The 13135-nt window shown below is 32.7% G+C and overlaps 1 protein-coding gene across 1 annotated transcript; it reads right to left on the bottom strand.

The window, feature by feature from the left end:
* Window positions 1-10447: 10447 nt before the first annotated feature.
* On the bottom strand, window positions 10448-11429 carry LOC114324826 (zinc transporter ZIP1-like). Its single transcript, XM_028272699.2, has one exon. The coding sequence runs from the start codon at window positions 11423-11425 to the stop codon at window positions 10448-10450; it is 978 nt and encodes a 325-aa protein (XP_028128500.2). The 5' UTR covers window positions 11426-11429.
* Window positions 11430-13135: the final 1706 nt, after the last annotated feature.

The following is a 13135-nucleotide window of genomic DNA, read 5'->3' as shown; positions in this document are numbered from 1 at the left end:
CGAAACCTAGCAGCTATCCGGCTCGAAGGACCACGTAAAGTGATTAGGCTGAGGATAAGATGACTCATAAGATTGTAAGGTCCCGTTGTTGCTAAACAATCTTCGCATTTCTTAAAATAATCCACTAAAGATGATTAAATGTACAAAAAAGTACCTATAAAAATCTTGAGTGATTTTAAATGTGATGTTTTGAGTGATATCCGTGTAGATTACATTACTGAATTATTTTATCATCCAATTTAGCTGTAGATATCGATGAATGACCCTCAGATATTAAGAAAAAAAATATTTACTCTTATAATATGATCTACAGGTAAAATTGTACTGATTTTTCGGGAATCTCATGAATATTTTAGCGGGAACATCACAAATTAAAATGTCATTCGTAAAATGTCAACTTGTTGATCATGTTTTTACATTAACTCATTTCGTCTAGGTACTTTACTTAATGTTTTTCTGAAAAATCTTTCATTGTTGCATGTTTTATACTAAATTTGTAGTACGTGGGGATAAATCGCAATGAATTATAATAAAAATTACACTTTTTGTTTGGATTTTACATTTGACAGGATTTCTTTAAAACGGATTGGAAGTCGAAACGTCAAAATAAAATATTTTTTATTACAATTGAGGGCGGTTTATGCTCATATACATAATATGTCGAATTCTACAGAAAATATCGAGTATTTTGATGCTGAAAACATTGATTTTGAAATTTGATAGCACACTATTGATTCTAAGATTATTCTTTAGTACTTAAAACTGAAGAAAAAAATAGTGCCACCATCCGAAAGGGCGACTACGAACTCCCCCACGCTACCTAGATTTTAATGGGTTCAGTTTTATAGTAGGATTAAAAGCGACTACGAACTGCCCCACGCTACCAAGGTACTTAGATAATATTTTTGTGAACATATATAGTTTTTATTTTACTTTATTGTATTCAAAAAGCAACCCAATTCTCAAAGCATGAGCGAAAATTTTAAATGAATTCAAATCTGTGCATATTGTTATTAATGTATCAAAAGTACTTTTGTACGGTTGCTGTTATTTATTTGGTAACAAACATACTAGAGGAACATAAAAACCATTTTTGTAGCCATGTATAGTAAACATCTGACAAAAATATTTAGAACAGTATTGAAAAGTTCCATCTACATACAAAGAATCTACATTACACAAAAAGTAAAGATTTGTGAAACAACTAAAAATTGCGGAATTATTTTTCGTAGATAATAAAAAGTTTTCACCTGTATTTCTTTGTAAATTTAAGTTCACTAACACTTATAGAACTTCTTCCTGTGACTTGGGCAATGATGGTGTGGATTTTCGTCTTGCAGCATAGATATTTCTTCAAACGCAAGAAATATCTTTCGTCGTCAGCGGTAAATTTCTGAAATTTTCCTTCCTCAATTCCTTGTGGACAGTCTTTAAAGGCCTTTCACATATATCTTTTACAGCTTTCCTCTTTGTAGAATTACTAAAAATTTGCCGGTCAACGTGGATATCTGGAGCATGATTAGGCTACACCGATGCTTTTTCAAGAATAACGTAATTTTCATCACCTTCTTGTGTGTACACTTTTTGTTGACACCATTTTTTGATGCATCACCATCTAACTTTTCCATCTTTGGAGACATGGGACTTTGAATATTTATATTCATTAATTATTAATAAAAGTTCTACCCTTTGACTAAACATAGTCGTTGGATTCGCCATTTAAAAGTTAAACACTAACGGACAAAACCGGACACTATACCGTAATACTTGCAACTGAAGTGAATAACTGAAAATATTTATATTTTTACTTTCAACTATAATCAAATTTGGAATTTCCGTTCATTAAGGTGAAACAGTAGCGATCAACAGGTAGCGAAAACGCGTTCCAAGATTGCGGCTGTAATTTTGAATATTTTTTCGAGATATTTGGCACACGTATTCGTAATATAATAAAGAGTGGCGGTACAGAGCCCAATTTGAAAAATATATTAATATGTGGAAATTACTCTGTAATTAAATACAATATTAAAAAAACGAGCCTGTACCGCCATTAAGAAGAACAAAAAAATACACTTTCTTTAAATAAACTTTTTTATCCGATGCCTAGATTTTGTGTCATTTTGGAACTACTAAAATTTTTTATTTCATTAGTAGTTCCAAAATGACACAAAATCTAGGCATCGAATAAAAAAGTTTATTTGAAGAAAGTGTATTTTTTTGTTCTTCTTAATGGCGGTACAGGCTCGTTTTTTAATATTGTATTTAATTACAGAGTAATTTTCACATATTAATATATTTTTCAAATTGGGCTCTGTACCGCCATTCTTTATTATATTACGAATACGTGTGCCAAATATCTCGAAAAAATATTCAAAATTACAACCGCAATCTTGGAACGCGTTTTTGCTACCTGTTGATCGCTACTGTTTCCTCTTAAGACTTAATCCCCAACTTTCTCGGCGATGGGGCAGCAGGTACTTGGGATTAATCGGCCCAGGTAGTTCGTGGGGCAGTTAGATAACGCCGATCCGGAACGAGGGCTATCATGGCATTTGTGCGAAATTTCAAAAATTGAATGAGCGAAATAATAGGTAGTTATCTTGTAGTGTAAAAATGTCGCTACTTAAAATCACTGTAGAACTTACTCAGAAGCACCTACAAACCTTTAAAAAAACAAAAATGATGGACTATTTTTACTTTTAAAATAATGCTTTTGTTTTGCTCTTTATTCTAAATCTACAGAGTGAGTTTTAAGTATGGAACGCATCAATCTCAGGAACGGCCTGTCAGGGGTCTTGTTATGCGGCCCATATTATGTTGGTGTTTACATGTTGTTGTCAGATCTTCCGTTTTTTCTGGAAATCTAATGAACTTTCTAATTTCAAATGGATCACTAGACTATTTCCTTCAGATTTAAGTACTAGAGAACCAAAAAAAATTGGTCCCTAGAGTGTGCCCTCAAATTTCGAAATCAATGTTTTTGGCATCAAAAAAGTGGATGTTTTCTGTAGAATTCGACATACCTAATATACGTTATTTATTTTCCAAATCTTGGAAGACTTTTATATTTGTGAAACAAAAGCACAAATATTTTTTACTGTTTGAATATCGAGCGATACGATTCCATTTTTTTTTAATTATTGGGTGTATGTACAAGTATTTTTTTAATTATTGGGTGTACATACACCGATTTTAACTCAATTTTATAAATATTTCTTTACTAATGTAGTTGTTAAAGAGCTTTTGCATTGCAAAGATGTTAGTAATAAGTGGGAGAGGGCATGACGAGCGAGTGAGATTAAAAGTATGACAAGTGAATGTTGTATTTATTTTTCTGGTTTATAAATTACTTTTGTCTTAAAAAAACACTAATGGCCGGTTGTTCGAACGCTAATCAAAAATGGAATCAACTGATCATTATCAAATATTTAATTACTGTCAATGTCAACTTTGTTTGGGTTGCTGAAAACATAATTGATTACAATTATTTTAATTATCATACTGATAATTAACATAATTGATTATAATCAACTGATTGATGTACGAATGCGGGGTGTTGTTATTTGATGGTTGTTAAGGGAACTTAATTATAATCAACTTCTTGATTAGCGTTCGAACAACCGGCCCTAAATGTGTATACATAGTTCAGTTGATTAATTTGAAGAATTATTTAATGTTTTGTTTGGAAAGAAAATTCCGTAAAGGAATTTTTGGAATATTTAAACGCAAAGATTCTTTAATGACTACAAAATATTAATTGAATCGATGTAAAAAAAAACGTATTTTTTTACAAACCATTTTTGCGGAAAACATTTAAATAAATACCAAAAAATTTGGTGTTTTTGATACTTTTAGCTGTAATATAAAAAATAATATAATATAATATTCTCCATCACAATGTCAAAAATGAAAAAAAAAATTAATTACAGTTTATTCGCATAAGCTATGCACTAGATGTTAACATTAGTTCACAGCGATGTCGTCGTCGGCAACGATCAAGGTGGTTATTTGGTTCTGGTTTTGAATATTTTTGGATAACAGTTATACTTGTATAATCGCGTAAATTATTCATTAATTTAATTAATAGGCTTATTTTTTCACTATCTGTATATTCAGCGATTACAATAATTTATAAACTATACAATAAAAACAAATTATAATATACTGTTACTATGAAACGGGTATGTAAATTTTGAACACCTCTAACAACTAAAATCGTTGTTTACATGCACTGCATGTATTATTGAAATTTAGTATAGAACGTTTTGGTTTACACCGATTCAATTATTTTAGAGGTTAGTATTTCTCATTATTTATTTATTTACATTTTAATATTAACCTGTTGGTAGTGTAATAAAATTGACTGTTGTTTTGTTTTCTTTTTGTCTTTTTGTGGTATTCGTTATGATTACTTGAGTTTTATATAAAAATGTGATACAAATGTTGTTTGTAATAAATTTCATTATCAAAACCGTGTTTTGATTACTGATACGTAGATTTACATGTATAGTTGCCATCAAGATATTTCAGAAGGACCTTAATCTTAAGCTTATTTCAAAGTCATTTGTATTTGAGCAGTGTGGTTAAGTTTCCGCTACAGGTAGAAAGTAATCTATTATTAATCTATTGTACTTTTAATTATTATTATACCTGCTATTCAGCATTATTGTCAATACAACTTTTCAGTATTATATTCAAAAATAGCAACAATCTCCTCATGTTATACTCAATAAACGGCTCCTATGCTATTCAACTGCTTCACATAGTCCAATTCCGTGGTCTAAGGTTTCTTTGTCAACTCTGTCCACAAATTTTCGATGGGCTTAAGGTCTGGACTCCGGGACGGCCACGGAAGAACATTAACATGAGTTCTCTCATGTTGATCCAATCTCTGGATCACTGATAGTATGGTGGTACGGGGGTTGCAACCCCCGGTGATGGGGTTGATTAGGTGGAAACACTAAATACTTGGATATATGTATTTATTTAGGGCACTATCTATGACAGTAACTAGTTGGTGTATGGGATGGACAACGTCTCTACTCTAACCACGTCTGTTTCTGAATAATGAATAATCCCTCTCTATTATTTTACGTATCTATAAATAAATCCTAATTGTTTGTTATGATTGACTATACTTTAATGTGACCGTGAATTACTAATACAAGCATTATTGCTGATTTAGATGTTTTCAATATGTGTAGCCTAGATTACATAAAGCCAATGTCACCCATTTACGAAATCCAAACAATGCATGTGAATAATATTTACCTAAGACTTTTAAAAATTAAATCGATTAAATACTCTTATTTTTGGATGCTAATATAAATCCTTTACAATAGCAACATTATGTTCTGAAGAATATGTTTGTCCAGTTAATTTTTCTTCTGTACGAGAACAAACTCCCAGTTCTTCAGACTTATCAAGCCTATGATTTCTCGCCCTATAAACTCTGATTCGACCATTGCTATATGATTGAAATACTTTTTCGTCGGAAAATGCAACGTTAAATCAAAATTTGTTTTCGCTCTTTATGAAATCATTACAAAATTCATCTCCTCTGGTGACCCTCGGTAAAAAAAGACTGTGTGTGTACTTTGTACGCACTTAAGAAGTTATAGTTCTATTATATGATTTCAACGAAATAAATATACTTTCGAACAATTTATGTATATTTTATTTAAAGAATAAACTAATTTTTACGTAGTACTTTCCAAAAATTTTTATTAAAACTTTATAAAAATTATAGTAAATATATTTACTAAAAACACTAATATATTCTTTTTGCACTAATACATACATAACTTGAAAGATTTAGTAACTAATTCCATACTATCTCTGTGCGCATGCGCGTGGCATAAAAATTTACTCCCAATCGCGCCTAAAGAAGTTTAACTTCAAAAAGGTTTCATTGCAGCTGCACAATTTATCAGTCCACTTGCTTAATCCTTGTACGTGCAGTGCGAATGCTGCCCTGAAACGCTGTCTCTTCGCTTTTCGAGATATGGCAAAAGAAGTTTCTCTCGGATAATCTAATAATACCTCATCTTGTTGTTCTGTGGAGCTCTGCCTTCTTGAATTGCCCAACCGTGCTGTAGAGTAAAAAATGATTCCTTGTTTCTTTGATGTTTCATATGCACATTATTGCTCACGTTCAAATCTGCAGCAACTTGCCTTAGTGATCAACCTTCGGCAATTTCTCTTATTTTTTGCGCGTCTAACAAATGCAATCTAATCATTTTGGACGCGTTAACAGTCCATGTTAAATTTTCGACAAGCACTTTGACATTTAGCAAATCCGTATGACACTGCGATTTTACAGAATTAGAATGTAAAAATGAAGGTGTAAACTATTCAGTAGCTGCAGCTGTACATTTAAGCCAAAAAGCGGGCTTAAATATGCATTTATGAGTAGTTTCACATGATGTCAGAAGTTGTAACGTTACAATGTTCCATCTCCTTTCTATAGTTTCTCCTATTGTCTTCCTTTGTGTTTTAGTTCTCATATATAGATTTTTTCTTCATTTTGTTTCTTTGACATTTGAGTTAATTGTCGTTCCAAGCCTTTTCGTTTTAGTTTAGATTTCATTCTCTAGCCTTTCCCTTTAAATTAAGTTCCCATTCGCTGTTCAAAAATTAAGTTTAGCACTTCAATTGTCCTAGTTCCTGTTCTATTCCTTTAACTTACTTCAAATAATCATTTTATAAAACCGGAACTATTTATTGTAATTAGCGAGTATCAAATATATTCGAGTACTAGTTTTTCTCCAATATGTTAACCACTTAAAATTGAGTGTCTTCATATAATTTGTTCTCTTTTAAATAAAACTTGAAACAAGTAAAACCAATGAAATAATATCTACAACAAGAGGTTTTTCCCAACTTATTTGGGTCGCTGGGGAGAGCCTATTCCCATGCTGTATGCATAAAGTACAATCTAGCCGCCGTTCTGCACCGGTGCCGACGCAACTACAATATGGGCCTGCATCCGAACACCTCCAGTCAACAGAGGCTACGTGGAGCCGAAGTCCCTCCAAGACCTGAGGACGGCAACGGAGATCCCTCGACGGACGCAAAAGATAAGTAGCCCTCTTGCAGTCAAGCTTTAGCAAAGTGCTACTAAAAAATTAGTTTTCTTGACAACAAATTTCTTTGTTAATAATCATCAATTTCCTTTGTTATATGTATTTATATATTAAAATAGCAATAATGTATATCTGATTGATTTACCAGGGTCAATAAATGAATATGTGAAGTTACTTTTGAATTTTATTGATTAACCTCCCTTAAATCCTTGAAAAAGTGATTTATGGTTGCACAGCACAGGACCTACGCCAGGCTGAGCTAGCCAATAACCTTTTTAAGGGTGCCACTTAGCGCCCCACGTTGGGCGCCAGTGATACGAAAAAAACGCGATGGACTACCCCAGCTAATTGAAATACCATTCGAAAATAATACTTCAATCATCCAAGATATAGTTATCGCTTACCACCCTAGCTTAGCTCAGTCTCTCAAGGTGTGTGTTCGTCTTGTCCTAATCTTAGATAAGAACCATGAAAATTCAAAATGGAAGCAAACAAAGCAAATACTTTTACTAAGTCATATTTTTATTATATCTTTATTGAACAGTAAACATGATTAGTTTAAGTATTTAGTCCTGTCGCCAGGGGGGGTACAACGGCCTCCTTTATTCAGATGGACTTACCCAAGTCTTTTTTATGTATTTTGACCCATAGAACACGAATTTTTTGGGTAACCGTTGATCCGGATGTCGATAAGATTGTTATAAAAAAAGAACTTGAGGAATTAGATAACAGCGATTTCTCGCAAAACAAAACATTTTTTTGTATTTTTTGGGTCATTATAAGCAAAAAATGTTCTTACAAGTTTTTTCGTAGGATGCATAGTTTTCGAGATAAACGCGTTTGAACTTTCAAAAAATCGAAAAATTGGAATTTTTGAATCCGAATAACTTTTGATTAAAAAATAAAATAGTAATTCTGCTTACCGCATTTGAAAGTTCAAGTCAAATTATATCGGTTTTGATTATTTGCATTGCTAAAAATTTATTTTTTTATTGTTAAAGCTATAAACACATAGTACTTGAGTGATGTTTTCAGTGATCTCCCATTTAAAATCGAACGGGTATGTAGAGTAGGTACAAGTGCAAGCGAGGCTATTTCTACGTAGAATGCATTAAAACGCGTGTATTGGGCACGGGAAACACTATGTGTTTATAGCTTTGTTTAACAATAAAAAAATACATTTTTTAGTAATACAAATAATCAGAACAGGTAAAATTTGACTTGAACTATCAAATGCGGTAAGCAGAATTGCTATTTTATTTTTTAATCAAAAGTTATTCGGGTTCAAAAATTGCAATTTTTCGATTTTTTTAAAGTTTAACCGCGTTTATTTCGAAAACTATGCATCCTACGAAAAAACTTGTAAGAATAGAATAGAAATGAAATATGCTTTATTGTCACTGAAAATTTTTACAATTTTATGGACAAAGCTTACATACAGTCAAAAGAAAAATAATAACAACAAATAACAACTACAATTTACTAAAATTAGATAAATCGTCAATATACAGTAAATATGATATAAAACCAAAGACAAAAACAATTAATTGCAAAATTTATATAAATTGCAAATTGAACATACTTACAACAAATAAAATAGGTACAACATTAGGAATTGACAGTTTAAGCTACTGCGTGTGAAACCCAATTTTCTTAGTTATTCATTAAGAAATTCTTCTATTGAATAATATGGTCTTTTAGATAGATAGGCTTCTGTCATTTTACGGAACTTTGGGAAAGATGTTGCAGATTTAAGTTGTAAAGGGATATGGTTGTAAAGTTTTTTTGCGGCATATAATATAGATTTCTTTACTAACTCAGTGGATGGGATCGGTAAATAAATATCAAAGATTGAATTTCTGGTGGAGTAAATATGATTGGGCCTTGCTGGAAAGACATGAAGGTGTTTACGAATTAAACAAACCGTTTCTAGAATATATAAAGAAGGAACTGTTAAAATTTCGTGATTTCTGAAGTAACTTCTGCAATGTGTAGATCTTCTGAGGCCAAACAGATATCTTACTGCTCCTTTTTGTAATTTAAAAATAACATCAAATTGAGCAGCTCTACTAGAACCCCAAAAAAGAAGACCATATCGAAGATGAGACTCGAAAAACGAAAAATATGTTATTTTAGAAAATGCTAAATTGAGTTCCCTTGAGACAGATCTTATTGCATAGCAAGCTGAGGCGAGTTTCTTACTTAACGAATCGATATGAAGGGACCATTTGAGGTTGCTGTCTAAAAAAATACCAAGAAATTTTACAGAATCAACGGTACTGATCTGGCTGTTATTAAGAGGCAAAGGTTGAGAGCTCCTTTATAGGATAATGCTACTGTTTTGTCTATATTAAAAGAGTAAATTAGAGTCAGACCAGGTCTTTGTCGTCAGTAGATCCGAAGTTATAGTTTCATGAAGAGATGCAATACTTGAGTTGCTCCAAGTGATACTGGTATCATCAGCAAAAAGAAAAATTTTCCCATCGATTTTTAAATTAGTGATGTCATTTATAAAGATAACGAACAGAAGAGGACCCAATACTGAACCTTGCGGTACTCCACATACCACATACAATGTTTTTGAGACTAGAGTCAGTATCATTTGCTCTAACTAGTTGTTTCCTATTATTCAAGTAGGATTGGAACCAATTCAAAGAAATACCTCTAATTCCATAGAAATTTAGTTTTTTAATCAAGATGTCGTGATTTACACAATCAAAAGCTTTGGCATAGTCACATAAAACAGTGGCAGTATAAAGATTATTGTTTAGTGCTTTATAAACCTCATGTAGTACAGAAAACATGGCATCAGTAGTACATTTATTAGTTAAAAAGCCGAACTGATTTTGAGATAAAATGTTGTTAACAACGATAAAGGACATAAGTCGAGTTTTAATGAGTCTCTTAATAATTTTGGTGATGCTTAGAATGATCCAATAAATACAAAAAAATGTTTTGATTTGCGAGAAATCGCTGTTATGCAATTTCTCAAGTTCTTCGTTTATAACAATCTAATCGACATCCGGATCAACTGTTACCCAAAAAATTCGTGTTCTACGGGTCAAAATACATAAAAAAAACTTGGATAAGTCCATCTGAATAAACGAGGCCGTTGTACCCCCCCTGGCGACAGGACTAATTTGTTTTGTTTGCTTCCATTGTGAATTTTCCTGGTTCATATCTAAGATTAGGACAAGACGAACACACACCTTGAGATACTGAGCTAAGCTGGGGGTGTAACGATGGCTATCTTGGATGATTGAGGTAATACTTTCGAATATTATTTCAATTAGCTGGGGTAGTCCATCGCGGTTTTTGTTTCAAAGTATTATAAATGAATACATCTAGTCTGTGTTATAAGTCTAATATATATTTAATATATCTATTAAAGAAACTCCGAACATTAAAATAAACCCAAGCAAAACAGCCCCAAACTGTTTCAGACCACTCCTTTTGTCACCTTGTAAAAGCTCGAAATATACTACATACAACAGGGTCCCTGCAGCCAATCCTTGCATTATCACAGACACTAGAGTAGCAGTATTATCAATTTTACTAACTAATATTCCTATACCTATTCCAGCTGCACTTACAAATGAAAATATAAATACGTAAATAATAACTAAGTAAGTTTTTATACCAGATATCACTAATTCCATACCTATACAAAACGATATCACGAACTTGTGCGCACTGATAGCTGCAAACATGTACCAAACATTACGAGGAGAGTTCTCCAAACCCACAGCAAGACCCTCGAATAGTTCATGTATACACAGGGCTAGAGTTAGTAACAAACCTCTAATAATCGCTGCTGTGGTATTCTCAGTTATCAAATATGAATCTGTAGATATATTAACTTGTTCCTCAGTACGCGCAGATTCAAGTCCTCTAGAAATGCTTGTCTTTAATGCTACTTCTATTATCTCCTGAGAATTTGAGGCTGGCTTACAACTAAGCATATACGTACGCACAAACTCTTCTATTGAGTACATCATAAAGAATCCGGCACACAACAGTAGCTCTGCGTAAGGTACCTCTATTCCTGGGGTGACGTTAAGGTCATTAAAATTTTTACTGATCTCTGGTAACATGTGTATGAATGTCGTACATAAAAGAACACCACCTCCTATACCAAGAATTATTTTAACGAAAGAGGTGGTCGTTGGATGGGAGCTCCAATTGAACCATTGATTTAACTTTATTGGTAGCAATCCTGTGATAAAGGAAGCTAGAAATAGTACGCACATGGCAGTTATCTTGGCGGTTGTAGCTTTTCCGTTGGTGTGTTTTTGATTGTCCGTATTGCGATTGTGCAGTAAAAATCTCGATGGAAACATTTTCCTAAAAAGAGAACTTTAATAAAAGTAAATGAGTTTTGGGAAAATCTTTACCTTAAAAAAATATTCTGGTTGTAAAAGCATTTCTTAAAAAATCTGTTTTATTTAATATATGTTTATAAACTGACATTCATTGACGACTCCATCGTTCATATTAGTGTCAAGTGATAACATGCATAAGTATGCAAGCCAATAAAAAGTGAAAGAAGAAGAAGTACCGTAAATATTTCCTCGGTGTCATTAAAATTTCTTCTTTGCTTGTTCATTGGTGGGTTGTTGTCCCTATGGAAGATTGTCACTCCATCTTTTACGCGGTTGGCCGATACTTCATAGGTTAAATGGATAGTAGACCCGGATATTTTTTACATCGTTGGTAGACCCTCTTTCTATGTGTTTCTCTATAATCTGTTTCATACTAAATACTCCGTCTATACAAGAACGACCAACTCTAAAACCTTTCAGCTTCAATCAGATGACCTTTTGGTCATCTGATTTTTTATCTTGTTCTATAATTTGGTTTTTTAGTACTTCCCTTAAAGGTCCGTGTTGTCGTTACGTGTAAAAAATGCGCATTCAAACTTAAAAGACAAATTGGAATTTCAAAATAAATAAAATAAATTTCGACTAAGAGTCAGGATTCTGTTAACCGAGATACCATACACAGTGTTTCTGGGTCTCTACCCTTTGTCGAAGAGGCTATTGCAAGTAGACTGAATTGAATCAACTCGAGACGAAGAAGAACTGCATCTATTAAAATATCTGCAGTATATTGTGGTTAGACTGTCCTCTAACGGGGAATGACAAAATAAATAAAATAAATTTCGACCAAGAATCAGGATTCTGTTAACCGAGATACCATAGTATCAAGCGGCGCCGCTAGGAGGAGCTTCTCCAACAATGCGTCTCAGAATACCTTAAGAACACTTAGTCATTTTGTACTCTAAACCGAGTAAAACATGAAAAAGAAAAATAAAATAATCGTTTTCGTTTTGATTCAATTCGAGTCTCTTGCCATCCTCTGACACAGTGTTTCTGGGTCTCTACCCTTTGTCGAAGAGGCTATTGCAAGTAGACTGAATTGAATCAACTCGAGACGAAGAAGAACTGCATCTATTAAAATATCTGCAGTATATTGTGGTTAGACTGTCCTCTAACGGGGAATGACAAAATAAATAAAATAAATTTCGACCAAGAGTCAGGATTCTGTTAACCGAGATACCATAGTATCAAGCGGCGCCGCTAGGAGGAGCTTCTCCAACAATGCGTCTCAGAATACCTTAAGAACACTTGGTCATTTTGTACTCTAAACCGAGTAAAGCATGAAAAAGAAAAATAAAATAATCGTTTTCGTTTTGATTGGAATCGTTTTCGTTTTTCTCAGGCAAATTGGAATTTGCCTGAGAATATATGTTTTCTTTGGATTAATTTTTCTTGGTTTGTTTCCATAAAACGTTATTTTTGTCACGACTCATTTATATCAGTAGGTTATCAGTCAAAGTACTTCTTATTCCAAGAAACGTTAGGTACACGAATAATCATCCATACCATGCCAACTCACGTCATTAAAAAATTGATTTAATTTATTATAATCTATTTTGTTACATTTTATGATTATTTTTGAATTGATAACATCAGCAATAATCGAATGAGTTTCTATTTGAATAACTGTATTGTTACACTTCTTTTTAACCACTTTTATTGAAAACAGCA

This window comes from Diabrotica virgifera, chromosome 5 (assembly GCF_917563875.1).
Source record: "Diabrotica virgifera virgifera chromosome 5, PGI_DIABVI_V3a".
In the NCBI taxonomy this organism is placed as follows: domain Eukaryota; kingdom Metazoa; phylum Arthropoda; class Insecta; order Coleoptera; family Chrysomelidae; genus Diabrotica; species Diabrotica virgifera.
This window is presented reverse-complemented; position numbering and strand designations above follow the sequence as displayed.

What these genes read in the sequence shown, in the direction of transcription:
- LOC114324826 (XM_028272699.2), bottom strand. Translation starts at nt 11,425, where the DNA reads ATGTTTCCATCGAGATTTTTACTGCACAATCGCAATACGGACAATCAA.